This window comes from Mesocricetus auratus, unplaced genomic scaffold, assembly GCF_017639785.1.
Source record: "Mesocricetus auratus isolate SY011 unplaced genomic scaffold, BCM_Maur_2.0 Super-Scaffold_100025, whole genome shotgun sequence".
In the NCBI taxonomy this organism is placed as follows: Eukaryota; Metazoa; Chordata; class Mammalia; order Rodentia; family Cricetidae; genus Mesocricetus; species Mesocricetus auratus.
In genome coordinates this window covers 18,366,125-18,388,895 of record NW_024429206.1, presented here as the reverse complement: position 1 = coordinate 18,388,895, position 22,771 = coordinate 18,366,125, and the positions used below count along the sequence as shown (strand labels likewise).

Below are 22,771 nucleotides of genomic sequence, written 5' to 3'. Positions count from 1 at the left end.
ATAGTAGCTCCCTGGGTCTTCAAACAGCCTGATAAAACTGGGGTCATCCTCATTTCACAGATAGGGAACTGAAGCAGAGGGGTGAGCCATTTGAAGTCACACAGCCAGAGAGACACCAGAACACTTACCCAGTGGGACCCAGCCAGGCTGGAGGGTCTCGCACTGTATATACCCAATGTCCTGTTTCTCCTGATTGTACTCACTTTTGTACCTGCTCACAGGGAGTTTACTGATGTCCAGTGGTAACAGTGTCCTGCCCCCAATTTGAGTACAAAGTGCGTTGTTTGGTTATATTATCTAAAATGATTGTTGAACTCTGGTTAATAGCATGTGTTCTGATGCCTTCAGGGGCATGTGGCTTCCTTTGAGATGGATCATAAAAGCAGATGGATGGAAGACTGTGAGATGGACCGATCTGTGATAAAGCAAATACTGCAAGACGTTAATTATAGAAGTTAGGCAGTAGGCGTGAGTGCTCACTGAGCAATTTCAATTTTCCTCTGATTAGTGCCTTTCTCATAATAAAACGTTAGTAGGAACAGGTCAGGTAAACTCATCCAAAACTGAACAGGGACAGGCAGGGCAATCACATGGCTCATTCTGCAAGCTGAGTATGCCTGGTATTCAGGAAGCACCATGGGTGAAGATGTAAATTTCCAGAAGTGGCATAAAAAGCAGGATGGCTCAGGACTCCTGGGAATCTACAGGATCTGGGGTATCCAGAGTGAAGTCAAAGCAGGCCATTCTGCCTCCCACCCTGCTGCTGGATGTCACAGCTTCTCCACCAGAACCAGGGACACGTATCCTCTGAGCCTGCAGGATATGAGTTATCTCCCATGACCAGAAGGAACCAGGAAGGGAAGTGAGATAGATGGGCAGTTTGCCAGTAGACGCAGAGAAGAACATATAGAAAAGCACTGTGTACAATCTGCCAGACTGCTGCAACAGGAGAGAGGAGTTCATCCCTGGAGAAGCTGAGCAAGAGGAGCCCCTGATGCATTAGCCAAGGAGGGACCCACGTGGGATGTCTTAATGTTTTCCATTGTTAACAGGACCTGTCTTCCAAGACTGTTGTGTGTGTGGTTGAGCAAGGTGACCACTGCAGAACTCCAGTGGAAGAGGACAGTCTTAGTTATTTTCTAATGCTGTGATAAAACAACATAACAAAGTCTACTTATAAAAAGAAGCATTTAATTTGGGGCTTATGGTTTGGGAAGGTCAGAGTCCTTGATGGCTAAGCAAATGCATGGAGATGGGAACGTCTGAGAGCTTTATATCTTGATCTACAAGTAGGAGGCAGGGAAAGAGACACCGGGAATGGTGTGAGGCTTTTGAAATCTCAAAGCCTGCCCCCAATGACACACTTCCCCCAACAAGGTCATAGCTCCTAACCCTTCCCCCAAATATTCACTAACTGGGAACCAAAACTTCAGATATATGAGCCTATGGAGGCCATTCTTACACAAATCTTCGCAAGGGCCATTCACACAGGTTATTCAGGTCTAGAGGAAAACCTCCTTTCCTCTTTCAAGGAAAGATTGGGAGCATCCATATGGTCCAGCCTTGGGCATCTACTACCCATAGGTGCTGTTGCTACAGGGCCAACATGGACCACTTCCTGTTACATAGGATGCAGTCAACTAAAGAGAAGACACTGATGACCTCTTTAAAGAATGGACTGTTGTGAAGTTGCTTTTTGCTGAACACATCCAGAGAGAGGGAGGTCAGTATGATGATGGATGAGAGAGATGAGCTATTGATAGGAAGGCTCTGACCCATTACCACCCAAATGTAGGAGAAGTGGGTTTATATCCCCTCCATTCCCAGAGAGGAAAAGCCCCCTCCTTTCCCAGTCACTTGGCTGGAGGAACACAGCACGCTTGGTCTGCTCAACCTTATGCTGGCAGGCTGAGCAATGAGCATGCCTCAGTGACTCATGGAAGCTGTTGCTTCTTCCTCTGTCCTCCTTTGGTTGCTGTGAGGACAGGGACAGGACAAAGAACATATCATGTGCTCCCTGTCAATCCAGGCAGAATAGTGTGTGTGTGTGTGTGTGTGTGTGTGTGTGTGCGTGCGTGCGTGTGCGTGTGTGTGTGCGCGTGCGTGCGTGTGCGTGTGTTATGAGGAAATCTGGGGAGAGAGTTCCTTCTTCTCAGAGTCACAGACCTTGGTGGGGACGTACTTACCACAGGAGTGAGATCCTTCATAATTACTGGGCATTGGTGAGCAGTGTCACACACGGGCAGTCTCTCCCTGTGAGGGACTGCTCTGTCCTTCACAGCTTTTGCAAGTCCCACCAAACCAGGAGAGAGCTACAGTTATTTGGTATATTAATGCCAAATGCTGAACTTTTTCCTCAAGAAAGAGAAATCAGAGTTGACCAAAGAACACAGAGCTTGGGAGATGGATCAAGGCAGTGCTTGCCTCAAAAACATGACGAGCTGAGTTTGATTCCCGCATCCATGTAAAAGTCAGGCATGGTGGTGCAAATCTATACTCCCAGAGGCATGATTAGGTGCACAAAGATGAAGCTGACATGTTCCATCAAGAAGGGTCCCACTTGGCCTTAGGGAGTATTGGAGAAAGACTCCAGTAAGTGGCTCTTGGGGGCCCCTCTGTTCTAAGCTGTCTTTAGGATGTCTATAGCTGCTGACTAGGACAGCAGGATAGGATTTAGGTATTTCCAGCAGAGAGAGGGTCCTCAATAATATCCCTTCTGCCAGATCTTTGTTTCCAGCCTCCATTCCTTCTCTTTTTTCCCTCGTTAGTGTTTCTACCCAACACACTTGGTTACTCAGCTTCTGCTTCTCAGAAGATCTCACTGGAGGGAATGTCCTAAATACGAACCTCAATTTCAAAACAGTCCCAGCTGTTTTCTCTTTTACAGAAGGTAATCACATCACATCCATAGTCAAGAGTAGACAGACAGTGCACCCTCACTATCTCTTGCTTCTACTTATACTCAGCTAGCTTTCTCCACTCTTAGACGGGTCAGAGCCCAGCCTAGGGAATAGTGCCGCCCATATTCAGGGTACCACCTCAAGTCACAATCAACACACACACACAGTGATAAACCCCCAGGCCGCCCTGCTCTAGACAGTTCCTCAGTTGACACCCTCTTCCTAGGTTGCAGCCAACTAACTTTTCAAATAACCCAGAACACCCAGTGAACTAGAGACACTGCTCCATCGTGGGCCTCTCTCCCCTCTTTGGTACAATGGGGTCTTCATGGTTACCACCTCACTGGAATACCATCAGAATAAAATAAACACAAACAGGTGAGGCCTTGGGAAGGCTCTAGAAAAACAGCCATTCCTGAAGCCAGTCTTCATATGCACTGATGCATGTAGCTCACTCGTGAGGCCAGTTTCCATGAGTCCCTAGTGGCCTCTTCTCCATTCAAGCTGGTGATTGTCTCCTGAAATAGGAAAATGGTCTCTAGGGGCTGCTTAGATGATTGTGCTCACCTGTACTGTCAGCTGCATGGTTCTCTGGATCTATTTATGACAAAATACCACAGGGTGGGGTGAGTGGCCTAAATAGAAGAAATCTATTCCCTCGCTGCCATATATCCAAGATCAAGGTGATGGCAGGATTCTCCTCTGCCTCCTCCATTGGAGTGGATGTGGCCACCTCCTCACTAGCCTCATCTGGCTTCCCACCATATACGCATCTTCTATCCCTGTGTCTGGACTGACATTCTTATAAAGAGCTCTGTCAAATTTAATGTAGCGTAGTCACCATTTAATCTCATTTGTTTTTTTTTGTGTGTGTGTATGTGTGTGTGTGTGTGTGTGTGTTGTCTGTTCTTATGTGTGAGTACAGAGACACCACAAGCATCACAACACACATGAAGACACTGAAGGACAACCTTGGGTATTGTCCCACACCTTCTACCCTGAGATGAGGTCTCTTGTTCTCTGCTGCACACTCCAGTATACTTGGCCCTGGGGCTTCTGAAATCCTCCGTCTCTGCCTTCCCCCTCACCGTAGGGTTATGCCACTGTGTCCAGTTTTACATGGCTTCTGAGAATCTGAACTCAGGTCCTCATGCCTTCAAGGCAAGTGCTTTACAAAACTGAGCTATTTCCCCAGCCCAACAAGAGAGAGATAGACAGGCACTACTTGAAATGGATTCCACCTTCAAGGACCACTACTATCAATGATTCATTCCTGCTAGCAGGGCCACAGTCCTAAAGGCTCCACAACCTCCATAAACAGCTCCACCCTCTGGTAGTCAAGTGTTAAAACACATGAACCTCTGAGGTGTGTGTAGAGGGGACTTTCACATTCAAATCACATTGCCTAGTGTATTTACCATGAAGAACAGATGGAGTAAGACTTTAGTGCTATACACAGAGTATTGCATTAGCAAACTTTAAATGTTAGCTGCTGTATTTACCTCTACCATCATCACTAACGCTGTTTTTTTTTCACCCAACATAAAGACCAACCACAAGAGGGTACCACCTGCCTGAGACTCAGATGCCAGCCACCTGTGGAATGTCACTGTTGGCTCAATTTGAAAGAGGAATGATAACAGTTCATTATCCTTCAGTGTAGCATCTGGGAAAAAAAAGAAAGGGGAAAGAGAAAAATATCCAGAAAACATAAATTTTGCCACAGATGTGATATTTAGATAAGATTTAAATCCAACCAGCATTTAACCAGAAGAGCGAGAGCTAGCATTAAATTCACATAAGTGCCAGGATTATGCACACCAGAGTCAGAAACATTAGCTTTGTCTCCGTCACGGAGCAGAGGAGATTGGCTGGAAATGGATTATGGAGGGGACTCGCCAGTGTTACTTGATCATTCCTTGAAGCTGCCAACATTGTAAAGTGCTGGTTAATAAATTATTTGACATGTACCGTTAGTCATACTTGAAGGAGAAGTGATAAAGTCAGACAGTCCACCTAGATGGTCGAATCTCTCTGGTTCAACTCCAGAAAGGGAGCACCTGGCACTATGGATGCAAAGAAGGAGGGGACCTACTCCAGTGATTCCCTAAGAACAGGCCCAGGGTGTATCTCCCACCCCCTGGGTGGGGAGCCCTGTCTACCTAGGAAATGAGACTCATGTTTTGTCAGCTGGGGACCAGCCCAGGTACAGCAAGTCTTCCAGAGCTGACAGAGTATAGCGGCAGAGCTGGTAAGGGACAATCGTGTGTATGTGCCTTCCTGAGGGAAGGCTTGGGAGACTCTAAGGGTAAGAACCAGGAGACAGGAGGCAGGCGGTGAAACCAGATAGATGGAGGTTTGAGTCACCCATAGCCACTGTGAGTAATGACCATGAGCTTGTCGACTTCAGATGCAAGACGCATGTTCCCTGTGAAGTCACATTTCTCAGAGGTCCCTGCAGATGCTGGCTGTTAAGTTTTGACTCTGAAGTCCTGGTGAATGAGATTCCAGCTGCTCCTGTCATAGAAACAAATGTTGGTTACCATGCAAGATGGGGGGGGGGATAAATTTCTTTCCTTCACTATATTAATGAAAGGCAGTGAAAGATACCATCTCAAAGCAAGAGAACTACATTCCTGAGAATGACAACTAAAATTGGCCCCCGTGAGTGCATATACATGTGCGTATACACACGTAAACATTTTCTAAGTGGATAAAAATCGTGATGTAGCCAAGACCTCCCAAGCCTGTGTGTTGTGAACTATGTCCAGGGACCAACCTCCAGAGTCTCCCCTTGAGGCTAGACCACCTATGTTCTGTGCGCGCACTTACCCCCACTCCTCACCCCCCACCCCCGCCATCCCCTTGGTGGGAAGCTGCCCTGTGTTTGCCTGTGTTTCCACTTCCTCCCATTGACTGCCCTTTGTATTAGAACCCTTCCTGCAACCTAGAGGTTGGAAGTGATGTGAGTGAGGTCATTTAAGACATAGGCCCCTGCTCTGTGGGGACCCCAATTACATTCTTGGCTCATTCTGCGTTTTTGATCATTAGAGCTTCGTGAGCTTTTGTCTGTCTTCATCTGTCTTGCTCAGCCAGGCTTAGCCTACTAATGCCATTGATTTGGCACGTTCTGGCTTATGAATACAGCTCTTGGAACAAGGCCCCTTTGTGTGACAAACCATCAGGGTGATGGCTATGGCTATGGTGACTCACACTGAGGAAGGGCTCTTGTCACCTGTATCTCTCACCCCTGCTTGTGACAGCAGCAACATGTGACCCCCCAACTCTGAGATCTTGGCCTGGCATCAGCCACTGTCTCACCAACAGCCAGGTAGCAGCTATAGGGCAGCAGGTAAACTTGGTCACTCCCTTGGAGAGTAATAGTCCCAGCAAGAAAGAGACACCCACCACTAGTGTCCACCGCTCATAGTCTGTGATGGTCATGAAGACGAAGGTTTGGACACCCTCCATCATCTTCACATCCTCACTCAGCAGTAGGGAAGGCAGAAGGCAAGCCCTGGCATCCTGAAGAACCAGAGATGGCTATTGAGTAGCTTTTTTTATTATCTCAGAGTCCAGGATGTGGACTGCACCACATAGGTGTCTTCAGAGAGCTGCTCAAGCCTCCAACTCCACTCATCATGGTTTGTTACGAGAAGCTTTCCTCTTTGCTAACTGCTTTGGTTTATCCCCCGCCAGTCGCCTGGGCTCTGCCGCGTTGTAGACCCCAAATAACACACAAGACACTGTATTAATTATGAAGCTGTCGGCCTTGCTTGTCTCTTACTGGCTAGCTCTGCTTTAAGTAATTACCCCATAATTGTTAATCTATGTATGTCTCTTACCGGAGAATAGTTCCGGGCTCCTACCCCATGGCGTTACATCTCGAACTCTCTTGTGTTTCTCCTTCCCAGAATCCTCCTGGACTCCTAGTCCCACCCATCTAGATTCCTATTGGCCAACAGTGCTTTATTAACAAATGTACAGGACTTCCCCCATCAATGGTTTGTCTTTCCCCTTAGGTTAAATAATGCCTCACACACCCACATGTGAGCTCAGCCCTGATCTATGGACAGAGACACCCTGTGCACAACCCTTGCCCCATGGACACAGGACACTGCTCTCAGCCCTGCTCCAGAGTCCCCTGACCCTGTCTGCACAACCCTGCCTCATGGACCCAGGTCCCCGAGTGCATAACTCCCCGACGCCTTTCCATCTGCACCAACACTTTGTCACTGTGTTTTGTCACCGCAAGGAATAAACACTGAGTCAAAGAACCACAATGAAGGCGGTTTTGTACTCAAAGCCACCGTTTAGTGCACCCCTGCAAACACCTTGTTCAGTGCAAAGGCAGGCTGTGTGGCTCTCTTGCCTGGGATAGGCTCCAAGGTCCTTTAAAAATGGGTCATCTGCTTGGCAGGAAGGCTCTGAGAGTTAAAGTCATGAAGGATTCCATTGCTCTAAAAATGACTCTTACCAGCAATTTGTCATAGTACCTTTTTCTTTTTATTCCTCCATCCACCCTCCTTTCTTCCTTCCCCCTTTTCTCCTTCGGCCATCATCATCTTTATCCTTTTTGTCTCCCCCTCCCTCCAACCTTTTCTCTTCCCCTTTTCTTTCTTTCTTCCCTCCCTCCCTCTCTTCTTGCCCTGTATCCCAATCCCAATCTCTCTCTCCCTCCCTCCCTCCCTCCCTTCGTCTTTCTCAGAGTCTGATCCTCTGAGAATGCTCAACCTGAGTATAAGTGAAAATCCTGAAAGAGAAAGGGCCTTAAATTAAAGACTCTCTGGGCTCTGAAGCAAGGAAGCTCAGGCCAGACCACAAATTATAATAAAATAGCCATAGCTAGTCCCACTGGACAATGCAATCAGATTTAAGTACTTTTGCTATTGACAGACATTGAAGATGACAAAGTCCCTCTCAGTAGAGCCGGGCGCCCATTTCTCTTCGAATTTATCGATCGACCTCCCCACCCAGGCTGAGCCTCACAATAGCCTGCCCTATGCATCCAGCATCCGGGCTGCCTCTCAATCAGACAAAAGCCCTTTCACAAGAAAGGCCTGTGATCTTTGCACAACCTACTCATTTTCGTCTGTTTTCTTTCACACCCCTTTAAGTGTTAAAAGTAAGAGCCCTGGGGTGGAAATGGCACCTGTGAGGGGGTAGGGAAGCCTGAGAGACTGTTGAGGAGTCTATGACCCTTCAACATGGCCCTGGGGTGTTCAGTGTCATCAGTGTTCCTTGGCTTTGGGTTTGTCATGTGTGAGATGCTGCCAATAAAGGTGCCTGCCTCCTGTGTGGTCCTGATGCTGAAATGATGTTTTGGGTGAGTCCAGCAGGCATCCCTGACCTGTGTCCTATTCAGTGGTCAGTGACTAGAGGTTCCTCACACCTGCCTTCCTCTCCCTGTGCTGACCAGCAGAGCACAGGTGAGGAGACTCATTCTTGACCCAAAGTCCATCCTCCTATTCCACTTGAGTCCACTCTACTGTAACCAGTGAACCACACAACAGCTGTCTTTTGGAAGAATGTGTTTATTTCTTTGTGTTTCTGAAGGTCAAGCATCTGGAATCTGGAATCAGGAATCAGTCTAAAATTCTTCAGCTTCTAATCTGACTTTCCCATTCCTAACCCTCCCCAACCTCCATGCTAGCACCACAGCCTCCTGATCCCATAGCCACAGTATCTGCTACCGTCCCCTAAATTACCAGTGTCCCTCTCAAAGGACAACTAGAACACATCCAGGACCGACCCAAATCATATAGGCTAATCTCCATCAATCAAGATGCTTCACTTCGTGGCTAGAGAGATGGCTTAGGAGTTAAAAGCACTTGCCCTGGGGGATCTGAGGCCCTGAGTTTGGATCTCAAGAACCCACTTAAATACAGGATAGGCATGGCAGCCTGTCTGTCATTCCAGACTTGAAGGACAAACACAAGGGATACCCAAAGCAAACTTCCTAAGAATAGCCATAAAAGTGAGTTCTCTGTTTGATTAAGAGACCCTGACCTTGTGTGTGACAGTTGTGTAGCTTGGACCCTTTGTAAGGCTCCTAGCAGGGAGATCAGGACCTGTCCCTGGCACTTAGCTGGCTTTTGGGAGTCTGTTCCCCATGCTGGATTGCCTTGCCCAGCCTTGATGCAGGGGGAGCAGCTCTGTCCTGCCTCAACTTGATGTGCCAGGCTTTGTTCAAGCCCATGGGAGGCATGGTCCTTTCTGAATGGAGACAGAGAAGCAGTGGGAAGAGAGAAGGATAGATGGGAAGCAGGTGGGGGGCACTTGGAGGAGAGGATGGAGGGGAAATGGGTGTGTATGTGAAGTAAATGAAAATGTTATTTAAATAAAAATTTTAAAAAGAGACCCTGCCTTGATGAACAAGGTAGAAGATGGATCAAGGCTGACTCCCAATGTCAACCTTTGTACTCCACATGCACATACATGCATACAAACATAAATGCATGCCACAAACACAACAACAGAAAAACAAGCAAACAAATGTGTACGACTTTACTCGCCAAAGCAGCATGCCAAAGACCCAGCAGTCCCATCTGCAGAGTCCCCAGCAGGATGTGCTCTGTGCTGGCTTTACTTCATTCACAAGGATGAGTCCCAAACATGCCCTGTGGACTCTGATGAAACTCATCTCCCTCCTCCCTGCTTCTCTCCCTTCTCCCGACCAGGTTTCTGACAGATGTGACTATGTCTTTGTCAATGGGAAGGAAATGAAGGGCAAGGTGAACGTGGTCGTCAGCTTCACCTACCAGCACCTGAGCAGCCCCCTGGAGATGACAGTGTGGGTGCCACGGCTACCCCTGCAGATTGAGGTCTCGGACATGGAGCTGAACCAGATCAAGGGCTGGAGGGTCCCTGTTATCTCCAACAAAAGGTAGGTGTGTATGAGCATGTGTGTATCTGTGTGTGTGTGTGTGTGTGTGTGTGTTGCATTGGGTAGCCGAAAGCTGTAGCTGTGTCTGTTGTGCCCAGGCTGAAGAGGGAAACACACAGGTGGCTAACTACCTATCTAGGCGAGAGCGAGAGTAGATGCAAGAGTTCACACGGTGATTTACTTGAACCAAGTGCCTGGAACCTGCCTGCCATGTGGACAACTGAACTCTTGCCACAAGCCTCCAGCTAGAGAAAGATGATCTCAGGGAGGGAGTAACAAGGATGAGGTTTGGGATAAGAAGAGAGAGCTGACTGACTTTAGGAAGAAGCAAGCAGCAGAATGCTTCACACCCCCAGACAGAAGCTCTGAGCCCGTGGCCCTGGTAAGAAGTCTGAAGCTTGTCTGCCGCATTGTACCTTTTGCAAACTTGGGTAGGATTTGGGAGAGAGGTAAGCCTCCTGTCATTCATCAGAAATCCAGATGAGGACCAGAGAGGTAGAGGCACAGAAGTTCAGCCTCTCTTTTCTGTCCATTACTTCAGGGACCTCTGGGCATACACATCCATTCACTGGAGGCATTTCAAATGCCTGAGTAAGTAAGTATATGCCATCCCACAAGGAAAGACTTCTGCAGGCTGTGACGTAGCAGAGGGAGGGGAATTGGTTGTCACTAGGAAGACCTTGAGAGTCTTCACCTTTGAGGTCCACACCTCTAGTCATGTGACATCTGGAAGAGGATGTAGCTTGAGGAGGAAGTTGGTGCCATGGACAGTGGAAAGATGGTTCTTGGACAGACTTGTTTTGAGAACTGGGTTTCCAGGGGCTGGGATAGATGGTGGAGTGTATATTGTTGTTGTTGCTGCTGCTGCTGCAGGCAGAGAGCTGGCCATGTCTGGTGCATGCTCATCTCAGTATTGCCATAGCTGGTGGACTTACATAGCGCTATGAGTGCTCTGAGAAGTGCACAGCAGATATGTGAATGGAGGTTGAGATGATGGTGGGGATGGGTCAGTGTATACAAAGTATCAGACAGTGAGAGAACAGCTAGCATCTGTTTGTTTGAAGCCACCCACCCGTCCCTGTCTGCCTTGACTACGGCATCTCACTATCTCAAGGTAACCTCTTCTGGGTGCTGGCTTTGAGGACTTTGCCTGTCTTCACAGCACTACATATTACTGGGTGTCCTGGTTGGCCTAAATTGTTAACTTGGCACAGCCAAGAGTCATCTGAGTGTAAAACCTCTATTGAGAAATTGCCTAGATTGGGTCAGTCTATGTGAATGTATATAGAGAATTGCTTTAATTAGTAATTGATGCAGGAGGGCTCAATTTACTCTGGGAAGCACCATCTACTAGACAAGTGGCCGTGTGCTGTGAAAGAAAGATAGACAAGCATAAGTCATACAGCCAGCAACAGCATCCTCCACAGTTCTTATCTTCAAGTTGTTGGTTGAGTTCCTGTCCCAACTTCCCTCAACGATGGGTTCTGAATCAGGAGTGTGCGCCAAATAAACCCTTTTGTCCCCAAGTTGTATTTGGTCAGAGCATTTTATCAAAGCAATGGAAAGGAAGTCAGAACACTGCATGATGTGATTTAGGACCTTAATCTAAAACTCAGTATGGCTTGAAGAACTATGTGCAGAGTCTCCCAGATTCTATGCAGGAGCAGACAGCTGTGGCTTTATGAAGTCCTGGAAGCTTCGGTCTACCTGTGAGACTGGTGCTCCATCTGGAAGTTCCTGCAGAGCAGACTTGCTCAGGCATTGTCCATAGGGATCAGCTCCTCACTGGCTGCTGATCAGTAGACCAGGTAACTGCCAGGCAGATGTCTCCATAGGGCAGCTCAGAACACAGCATCTTGCTTCATCAGAGAGAGCCAATGACAAAAGCCATACAAGAATACAAGCTACACTGATGTCACTATCTTTAAACCCAATCATGTAGCCAGGCATGATGGTGTACATCTGTAATTCCAGAACTTGGGAAGCTGAGGCAGGAGAGTTGTCACCTGGGCTACATAGTGGGACCTTGTATTAAGAAACGAACAAAAGGTCTTGTGAACACTTCCGCCCAGCAACCATTACCAAGTGTAAATGTTCGAGGAGCCTTTGACCCTTGATATCAATTGACAGGTAATGGTTGCTGTGGAGGTAGAGATATTGTCTTCAGTGGTTCAGACATGGGTAATGTGCCCAAGGTCCTGTAAATAACCTCTCACACTTGTCCCTGTAAGCAACGCTAGTGAAACTCCTTGGTTCACCCCCCCCCAAAACAACAAAGGACACAAAAGTAGAAGGGCTCGTTAGTAAAAGAAAGGGATCAGTGAGAGTGGGAGGGGAGAAGAGAGGGAAATGGTGGGGATCAATATGATCAAAATACATCATGTACATATATGAAAATGTCATCATGAAGCCCATTATTATACACCATTAATACAGGTTAATAAAAATGTTAGTGAAGCCAGGTGGTGGTGGCGCACACCTTTAATCCCAGCACTCAGGAGGCAGAGGCAGGCAATCTCTGTGAGTTTGAGGCCAGCCTGGTCTACAGAGTGAGTTCCAGGACAGCTAGGACTGTTACACAGAGAAACTCTGTCTCAGAAAAAAAAAAGATTAATGATAGGAGAAATTATTCTATCGCTTTTGAAAATATTGATGATGGGAGGGACTATCCAATTGCTTTTAAATGGAGTTATAAAACACAGTCTTAATGAGGGTAAATGCCAGGAAATGGGGGTCTTTGGGAAGATCTTAAGCCCCTGTCAAACTTCTCCATTCTGTCCATTCAGAGCTCTTGTCACACCAGCGATTAAACACCGTGAATCTCCTATGTGTTGCCTGAGACTTAAGCAAGCTGGACTCTTTGAAAGTAGACTCATGGAGTCCCCAACAGTTGCCCCAACAAATAAATATCTTTTGACAGGCCAGCTCGGGACAGTGAGGAGGAAGATGACGATGAAAAGAAGGGCCGAGGCTGCACCCTCCAGTACCAGCATGCCATGGTGCGAGTCCTGACCCAGTTTGTGGCCGAGGCACCTGATCCTGGGGGACACCTGGCCTACCTGCTGGGCTCTGACTGGCAGGTGGACATCACAGAGCTGATAACTGACTTCATGCAGGTGGAGGAGCCCAGGATCGCCAAGCTGCAAGGAGGGCAGATCCTGACTGGCCAGGACCTGGGCATGACCACCATCCAGGTGAGGCGTCTGCAGAGTTGGGCAGGGCTTTCTGTTCCACTGCTCTGGAGGGGGACACTTGGCCATCTGCCATTGCTCACAACGGAGTCTCCCAAGGCTCACTTGAGTGAAATCACAGTGAACATGCACAGTTGGAGTGTGACATACAGCAACTGAGACCCCTCAAGTAATACACAGGAGACACAGGGTCCCGTATCTTCTTGGTCATGTCCTGTAAGCAAGGGAGGTCTTAACATCTTGAGAAACAAGCCCCTAACACAATACATGGGAGACATAGGGTCCCGTATCCTCCTGGTCATGTCTGGGCACCACCTCCTCTTGGTCATGTCCCCGAAGGCATGGCAGGTCTTACCAACCTGAGAAACAAAACCCTAGAGAGAAGTTCACCCTGCCTGGATCACAAGCCTGGCCAGCTCCTCCAAAATGACCCTGGTCACCTGAACTTTCCATCCATCTCAGTAAAGCAGGGGAGGCAACATGGAAGGGATTGGAAGGAGGAAAGGGAAGGGAGAAATGAAGTAATTGTAATCTCAAAAAAATTGTTAGAAACTAAAAATAAATTTAAAACAGAATTAGTGATAAGAATTATCACTACTCCTGAGTTGTCCCCTGAACTATATATATATGCAATAATAATAATAATATAACTAACAATAATAAGTGAAAATTTTTAATTTAATGTTGCTTGTATCAAACAACTAAGAAAAGGCTGAAAAACAATGTCAACACCTGGGAACCTGGACCTAGATAAGTTTTTGATTCCAAACTCCACTTTGAAAGAGAATCCAAGTCCAGAAAGGAATTGTATGTTGCAAAGCAAGGAGGAAAAGGACTCCCTTCCTAGGCAGGAAGCATAGAGAGTGCCACAGCAGGGCATCCAGTCCTGAGGTCATTTCACTCAGATCCACTGAGTTCCCGAGTGATGAACTTGTCCATTCACTTCCTTCTGGAGACTCTCATCTCATGCCCACTATCATTTGAATGGTCACAGACAGATAAACCAAGGGCGATGGGTGGGGTGGAACTTGAGCTTGGTGATCATGTAAAAATGGGTTTGCTGAAATTCTGCCCTGAAACTCATGGACCCCATTCTGACAGCCGGAAAACCAACATAGGACCAAACCAGGCCCCCTGAATGTGGGTGTCAGCTTGGAGCACTAGGCAGTCTATGGGGCCTCTGGCAGTGGAACCAGGATGTATCCCTAGTGCACGAATGGGCTTCAGGAGCCTGTTTCCCATGGAGGAATACTCTCTTAGCCTAGATACACAGGGGAGAGTCTAGGCCCTGCCCCAAATGACTTGAGAGATTTTGATGATCCCTATGGAAGACCTCACCCTCTCTGGGGAGTAGATGGGGGATGGGTTGGGATGATAGGTGGGGAGCATGGGCAGATGGGAGAGAGAGGGAACTGGGATTGGTATGTAAAATAAGATTGTTTCTGTTTCTAGTAAATGTATATTTAAAAAAAAAAGAAAGAAATGCTGCCCTGAAACTCGAAGGTCAAAAGAGCAGGTGGACAGGGGAGCAGACCTAGTTCACCCAGGGGGCTGAGGATGCACAGAAAGTCGAGGTAGCCATCTCCTCTTCCTTTAAAAGCTGGGCTGGGCTGGGGAGATGTTCCTTGGTCCCCAGAGGTGTGCAGAGGAAATCAAGACCAGGCTGGACTCAGAAGCTGTCAGTGTGGGTATAGGAGGGTATCATGTGAGGCAAAACAAGATTTCAAGATGCCACTGGATCTCATGGTTCAGAGTTTCTCAGTGTGGAGTCAAAGCCCTCCATGCTGGTGCAAGTCTTTAATCCCAGCACTAAGGAAGTAGAGGCAGATCTCTGTGAGATCTATGTAGTCCAGCTAGGGTTAGACAGTGAAATCCTCTCTCTCTCTCTCTCTCTCTCTCTCTCTCTCTCTCTCTCTCTCTCTCTCTCTCTCTACACACACACACACACACACACACACACACACATACACACACAAGACCTCAAACTATGGAACTGAAGATTCCAGGAAAGAAGACAGATTAGATGGTATTTGAATCAGGGAGCCTTACTTTTTTATATATTGTTTTTATTTATTTATTTTTATGTGTATGAGTATTTTCCCCGCATTTATGGCTGTGAACCACAGGCATGCCTGGTGACTACAGGGGTCAAGAAGTGGGTGTCATATCCCCTGGAACTGGAGTTGTAGATGGTTGCAATCAACCATGTAGGTGTTGGGAACTGAACCTAGGTCCTCTGCAAGAGAAGCCAGTGCTCTTACCACTAAGCCATCCCTCCAGTTACTTTCTAGTTATGTGCTGGCTTTCGCATGTACTACAGAAGTAGCTGTACGGTTAAGATGTTTGAGTCGTGGTTCTCTGGGGGATATGAAGGCTTTTTGGAAGTTGAATGCACTGGTAATAGCAGAAATGGCCCATGGTGTATACAAGAATCACCACACTCAGAAGAACCCAATGGCACTAATTCCTCTTGCTAAAGAGAGGGTCACAATGACAACCAGAGTTGGTTTGTGGGCGTCCCTCTGCATGCCCCTCGTATCTGCTCCATGCTTCTGTGTAAACGCACATTGCATCATTGCATCTCCATGATGAAGGATTCTGCGCCAATGGGCTCATGTGGGCTCCTTTTCTCTCACGGTCCCTGCATGCCTTCACTCATGACATGTGATGAAGTGCTGTGACCACAGAGAGCCTCCCTTTGTCATGTTGGTTCTGCCCTTCAGATCCTGTCCCCTCTGTCGGATGCCATCCTTGCCGAAAAGACCATCACTGTGCTGGATGAGAAGGTGACCATCACAGACCTGGGGGTCCAGCTGGTAACGGGTCTTTCGCTGTCCCTGCAGCTCAGCCCCGGGAGCAACAGAGCCATTTTTGCTACTGCAGTGGCTCAGGAACTTCTGCAGAGGCCCAAACAGGTAAGAAGGTAGGGCTCGGGACACACATCAGCTGAGTCTTACCTCAGGTGAGGTCTGCATACACCAGCTGAGGTCAGCATATACCAGAGCATATACGCTAAGCAGACTTCACACTAGGACACTTTACAGTGTCCCATTGTGAGAACCCCATGGCAGATGGAGGCCAATACATACATATGTTTGGAGTCACATACTCCAAACAGACATCACATGTCTTGGGTTTCTTGACTACAAAGGAGCTGCTAACATGTGACTGTGAAGCCTCTTCCCTCCTAGCTCGCTGAAACGGATGGGCAAGCACTGTGGCAGGTGACCATCAGCCGCTTAGGGAAGAAGCCCTGAAAGGATGCTCACCTGTTCTCCACACTCAAGTGTGCTGGGGTGGGGACCTGGGCGGGTCCAGATAGCCCTCCCTGACTGGCATGATGGTCTCACCAAGCCGTGGGAGGGAGTTGGAGGCATGGGCAGATTCAGGATTACCACAGCCTGCAGCCAAGGTCTCAGCAGGTTTGGAGGCTGATCTAGAGAACAGGGAATTTACAGGGGTCATATCATCCTTTTCTCTTCATTTGAAGCCAGTGTCCTAACAGGCTGCATTATGCATTTGTGTTATGTGTATGGATGTGTCTTAGGTCTCTTTGCTGTGATAAACGCTATATCTCAAAGCAACTTGCAGAGGAAAGGGTTCATTTAACTGACCGCTCACAGTCCATCACTGAGGAAAGTCAGAGCAGGAACTAAAGCAGAGGCCACAGAGGAATTCTGCATACTGGCTTGATTTCCATGGCTTGCTCAGCCTGCTCTCTTACACCATTGAGGACCACCATGCCAGAGGTGGAACTACCCACAGTGAGCTAGGCTATCCCACACCAGTCATTAATCAAGAAAATGCCCCTTAGACTTGCCTACAAGTGTATTTGATGGAGGCATTTTCTGAATTGAAGTTCCCTCCTCCCAAATGACTCTAGTTTGTGTCAGGTTAACAAAAGTTCAAGCAGCATAAGACATATGTTTGCAGATGTGACGATCTGTGTGTCTTATATGTGCTCATGTATGTGTCTGCATGTGGGTATTATGTGTATCTTGTGTATTGTAGAAAGGCAAAAGATTTATACCATCTGAAGAGAAACCAGAGTGCATCTTGTGTATTGTATTGTCTGTTATGTACATGTTTGTGTTTTACCTGTGCCTATGTGTATGTCTATGTGCCTGTGTGAGTATTCTGTGTGCTGGGTGTGTGTATGTGTGAATCTGTGTTGTGTTGAGTGTGTGTGTGAGAGAGAGAAAGAGAGAGAGAGAGAGACTCAGTGGTTTGTGTACAGTAGATCTTAAGAGAGAATATTCTTACCTCCTCTTTGGGGGTGGACAGATGTTATTTCTTAGATGGAACACAGATAATGAGATGAACTTTACGGTAGAAGACAGCAATCAGTTCTCTCTGCATGGGATCATATTCATCCAACTTACAGAGAGATTTTTCTGGAAGTCTCTCTAGCCATCAGAAACCCTTCTTCCACCACAGCAGGGAGAGTTGCCAGACTCAGCCTCCCTCACAGAACCAGACAACAAGAGAGACTGACCACACTCGCAGCAGGAAGAAGACAGCCCAACTCACCACCTCCAACCTTCTATCTTCCAGCTGGTCCTACACCTCAAGTTCCCCTCTCGGGTGCTAGCCAATCATTGAGCCTTGATAGCACAGCCTTATGTGGGGGATTTGGGATTAGAAAACATTGGAGTGTTGATGTTCCTGGTGACAGACATGAATTCTTGGCAAAAATCAAGCCTCCGTTTGTCTAGAAGGATGGAGGGCAGCCTGCAAAGTACAGATAGGAAGGACGAGAGATGAGCTTTCCTCCTAGCTCAGTGGATGATAAAATCAGACCGCAGCCAGTTAAGGATTAAAAAGTGATAAGACACCGCCAGAATAGAGGCAATCCATCCCTGACATGCAGAGTGTCACCTGCTCCCCTAAGGGTAGCTCTGGGGTAGGTTTCATGGCCCTCAGTCCCCTTGTGCAGCTTGGCGCTGATCTGACAACTTCAAAAAGCTGGCGGTCCGTATGCATCCCCTGCTGAGATTTCCTGGCACAGAAGAGCAAGCTGGTGGATCAGTGCTGGGTCCTGGGGCTTTCGCACTGCACCCTGGCCAATTCCCCATGCAGTGGCTGGTTTAAGCCAACGTCTAACAAAAGGAAGGGACGGAAACTACCGACCACCTCTGAGGGTCTTGCTTTCCTTTTTCTGGGCTGAATACCACCCATGGAACATTTACTCCAGTTCCTAGTGAGGGCTGTTATAATGGCGAGAAGAAAAACACCCAACCAATAGCAGGGTATGGGGTAGAAAGGCCTGGGGAACTCTCAGATCCTGGCTGAAAGTCCCAGGTCATCTGGTTCCCACTCTCCCTTCCTTGACATGTTGTCATTTAAAAAAAAAATCTTACTGTGCATAATTACCACACTCATATCTTTGCTTATTTGCAAGCTATTGTGGTAGCCCCAAAAAGGGGGCCCTTACTACCCAGTTTTACTTAAGTTAAAACCATCTTTTGTGCTAACATATGAGTCTGTCTCTCTTCTTAGAGAAGGGGGGCACATGTCCCCACTTAGGGATGCTCAGCTTAAGGGCTGTCATGGAAATCTTTCTAACTAGCTGAGGTCAGCAGGTAATGCATAGGTCTCTAGGGACTGTTCCCCCATGCTGGACTTGAACTTCTAAGTCCTAGGAGAGAGAGACGGGCTTGGGGTAGAGTTTCCAGAGAACTGGAGGAGAATACAGCAGTAGGAGTGCCCATCCACTGACATAGCCAAGATCAAAGGCTTTACTTAAAATGAAGACATCAACGAAGTCACCGGCCCATGCTACAAATGAATGAAGATGTCTAAACACCAAATGCAGAAGGCAGGAGATGCAGACACACAGGGACCTTGGCTGTAGGCTGCCTTTGTGTCCCCAAGTTTCTTCCCATTGGTTGAAATAAAGTGTGGGGGGAAATAAAAGCAAAGTCTCCATGTGAGTTCAAGCCAGTTGTATCCCAGAGAAGGTAGAGCCAATGAAACCATGCCCATCGGTGGCCCTGGGGTGTTTCTCTTCCAGTCTGGATCAATGTCCTCAATCCATGCTATCTGTGATAATGTGACTGGATGCTAAGATGGTGTCAGATGGCATGGTACCACATTTAATTTACACCTGTGACTCTCATGAAGGAGCCTGCTCACCAGCAATACTGTTTGACAAGCTATTTAAAATTGTGCAGACAGAGATCCTAGGGAGTCTCTGAACCTGTTTGTCTTGTAACAGATCAGAAAATAAGTCAATTGTAATTTATTTTGAGATGAGGATACCCCAGAACTAATTATATAGTCAAAGATAACACTGAACTCCTATCCTGCTGCCTCCATTTCCCAAATGCTGAGATTAGAGTTGTGTTGCACTGTATCTGGGTTACTGTGGTGCTAAGGATAGAACCCAAGCCTTCACAATTTCTAAGCAAGCATTCCACCAACTGAGCTATGTCCCCAGCCTCAAATGTCAGTCTTATTTTGGAAGGCTTAATCTGGTCCCATCTGCCCCACCCCACTTTGGTTCTTTATATTGGTGTGTTCTATGCTAGAGTTTCCCATGCTGGCTCTACATTGTCTAATTGGCTTTTCCTTGAAGCAACACCCATATGCCTGTTTGCTGAGCCTCTTGACACATGTTAACCTACTTCTCTTACTCCATAGGAAGCAGCCATCAGCTGCTGGGTACAGTTCAGTGACGGTTCTGTCACACCATTGGACATTTATGATGAAAAGGATTTCTCCCTAATGGCCACATCCTTGGATGAGAAGGTTGTCTCCATTCTCCAGGACCCCAAATTCAAGTGGCCTATCATTGCTGCAGAAAATGAAGGACAGGGGTCCCTGGTGAAGGTGGAGATGCTGATCAGTGAATCTTGCCAGAAATCTAAGCGGAAGAGCGTGCTGGCCGTGGGAACCGCCAACATCAAGGTTAAATTTGGACAAAATGATGGGAACCCCAATAGCAGTGAGAGTGGACACCTTGGGGCCGGGCTTCACGTGGAGAATATCAGTGACAGGAGATCCAAAAAGCCTTTGCAGGAATGGGGGAGCCCCGATGGGTCGTACTACAGCAGCTCATCCATGGGGCTCATGGAGGGATGGGGCAGTACAACCAAGAGGCCAACTTTCCAGAAGAAGGAAGGCCAGGAAAGCCTGTTAGATGACATCATCTTCTCACAGACCATGGCCACAGACCTCACCAGCTTCCCAGATCAGGTGGACCTCCCCAGGAGCAACACAGGCACTGAGGAGCATGACCCTGACCAGGCAGCCAAGGGCTTGAGTGACCTGGAAATCGGGATGTATGCTTTGCTGGGTGTCTTCTGCCTGGCTATCTTGGTGTTCTTAATTAATTGTGTGACCTTTGCCCTGAAGTACAGGCACAAACAGGTTCCCTTTGAGGAGCAAGAAGGTCTGAGTCACTCTCATGACTGGGTTGGGCTGAGCAACCGGACAGAGCTGTTGGGGAACCACTTGAACTTCGTCTCCTCCCAAGAGGAACAGATCACTGCCATTGACAGGGGTCTGGACTTCGAGGAGAGCAAACTCCTTCTCAGTTCAAACTCCCAGAGCAGCATCAATGGACAGCTGTTCAGGTCCACGGGAGCCATGCCCACAGATGGGAAAGAACAGAAGAGTGAACCCCCCACATCCCCTACCTCCAAAAGGAAAAGAGTGACATTCTCCACGTTCTCTGCCATTTCCTCAGATGACGGGTGTTCTGTTGGGAACACCATAGTGTTGAGTAATGAGGATGACATTAAGTGGGTCTGCCAGGCCCTGGACCCTGGGGAGTGTCCAGAACCTCACAGTTGCATGGAGAGGCTACATGAGCACGTGTAACACAGACACCAATGTTGTTACTACCTTTCAGCCTTTAACCCACCCGGGTATGGGGAGTAGACATGCAGCCAAGGGAGAAATGAGACAAGAGGACACCATAAGGGTGACACTGTCCATGGAGCCTTGGGAAATGGTCCCCTCGTAGCTGGGGAGGCCCAGAGTCGGTACCCATGCATATGCTGTTGCACACAGTGTTTTGGTTGGACTTTAGAGGTTTATTGTGCATGGCAACATGTTTTCAAAGCTGGAGCAAAGAGGTGTGTTTGAGGGTCTACAGGGAAGAACTCTCTCCCCTTAATCTAAAGCAATTTGGTTTTGGGTGAGATCCACGCTGCTTTGAGAGTCAATTTTTCAGACCATGGAAATGAAAAAGCAAGGTCCTGATTGAGCATGCGTGGATCAGTGGGTAGAAGCATGCCATCCGAGTGGAGCAGCGGGGCTGGCTACAAGTGTGCCCACAGGCGAAGCCTAGCGCTGACGCTGGCTGCAAGAAGCAGGGTGGTGAGCTGTAGTTCCCAAAGATGGGGTCAAAGTTGACCGGGATTATCGACAGGCCAAGGCAGAGATTAGCAGGGCAAAGAGGAAATGGGTAGATGAATGGCCCACAAATATTTTTGTAAGTACATGCCAAGACACACACACACACACACACACACACACACACACACACACCATTAGAACAACTCAGAGAAGCTGCCTGCCTGTAGGACACTGGGCACAAACCACGAGCCTCCTTTAGCAAGTTCAGCACATTTGAACTTGATCTCTCCACTCCACTGATGCCCTTACTGCAGCTGTTGGTTATTGTGAGTGAGGAAGGGAGGATAAAATTTCCAGAACTTTCTCCCTGCCTCTCTTTCCCCTGGGCTTTGTGTCAACCTCAAGTGACATTCCGTAGAGAAGGTCCCGGAGACCTTCTGAAGAGTCTGGTCTCCAGAGTGTTAAGCAGAGCTCCGGGTGAATTCCCCATCCTCTCTCTGCTTCCCTAGAAACCATAGGGGGCTGTTTTGGGAGTGGGTCTGCAGCCACTCATGTTGGGTCTCTCGTCCGAGAATTCGCCACCAGGGTGTTAAGACAAATCCATCCGTTGAGAGTAGGTGGGCCCTTCTGAGCTGTAAGAGGCGAGTAGGAAGGTAGGCTTATGCATGCTTGGACAGCATGAGAGAGATAAAGGGTGTGTGTGTGTGTGTGAGAGAGACAGAGAGAGAGAGAGAGAGAGAGAGAGAGAGAGAGAGAGAGAGAGAGAGACAGAGACAGAGACAGAGAGAGACAGAGAGAGACAGAGAGAGACAGAGAGAGACAGAGACAGAGAGACAGAGAGACAGAGAGAGGGGGTAGAAAGAGAGAGAGAGAGTGTGTGTGTGTACACATGCGTGCACAAAGGAGGTGTGTGTGTACTTGCTGAGGGTGTGCATGTGTCTGTGGATACATGTGTGTAGGTACATACTACTGCAAGCACTCTTGGACCCAAAGTCAGCCCTGAAAAATCAAAATGATTGCTCAGTGTCTCTAAGGTCCTTCAGTTGCTTAGGGTCTGAAGATGGAGAGGGAGGCACGATCAGGGGATTCCCTACCCCAATCCCGGTCTCACTGTGCAGTGAGGATGTTGGGCTGTAAAGTAGCCATGACCTTGAAGGGTGAAGGAGGCTGGTCTCTCTGCATTTCTACCACCACCATTTTCCTTTCCCTGCTCTTCGGACCTCTCTCCAACTCTTTTCTCCTCTTTCCGGGTCTTTCCGTCTGCCTTTAACCTGCTTCCTCTATTTCCTCTCCAGTTACTTTCTGTCTTTATCACCTGTCTCTTTCCTTACCACCCTCTTATTATTCTCATCCCCACCAAATAAGAGACTCTCCCTAGAGGACTGTGAGTCCCGCCTCCCCTCCTGCTGAGGCCCCCTCCCCTCTGATTGTGGTGCTAATCCTTTTGTTCTGACAGCCAGCAAGCCCCCCATCCCTGGTCTCCCAGTGGA

The 22,771-nt window shown here is 48.0% G+C and overlaps 1 protein-coding gene across 1 annotated transcript in view; it reads left to right on the top strand.

Moving 5' to 3' along the window:
* Tmem132d (transmembrane protein 132D) overlaps positions 1–22,041 on the top strand; it is a 585,713-nt gene extending 563,672 nt beyond the window's left edge. The window contains exons 6-9 of the mRNA XM_005080596.4: positions 9,581–9,786; positions 12,707–12,980; positions 15,701–15,892; positions 19,620–22,041. Of these exons, the coding sequence (XP_005080653.1) occupies positions 9,581–9,786; positions 12,707–12,980; positions 15,701–15,892; positions 19,620–20,801 (1,854 nt within the window). The 3' untranslated portion in view covers positions 20,802–22,041. The remainder of the gene's footprint in view (positions 1–9,580; positions 9,787–12,706; positions 12,981–15,700; positions 15,893–19,619) is intronic.
* The last annotated feature ends 730 nt before the right edge of the window (positions 22,042–22,771 follow it).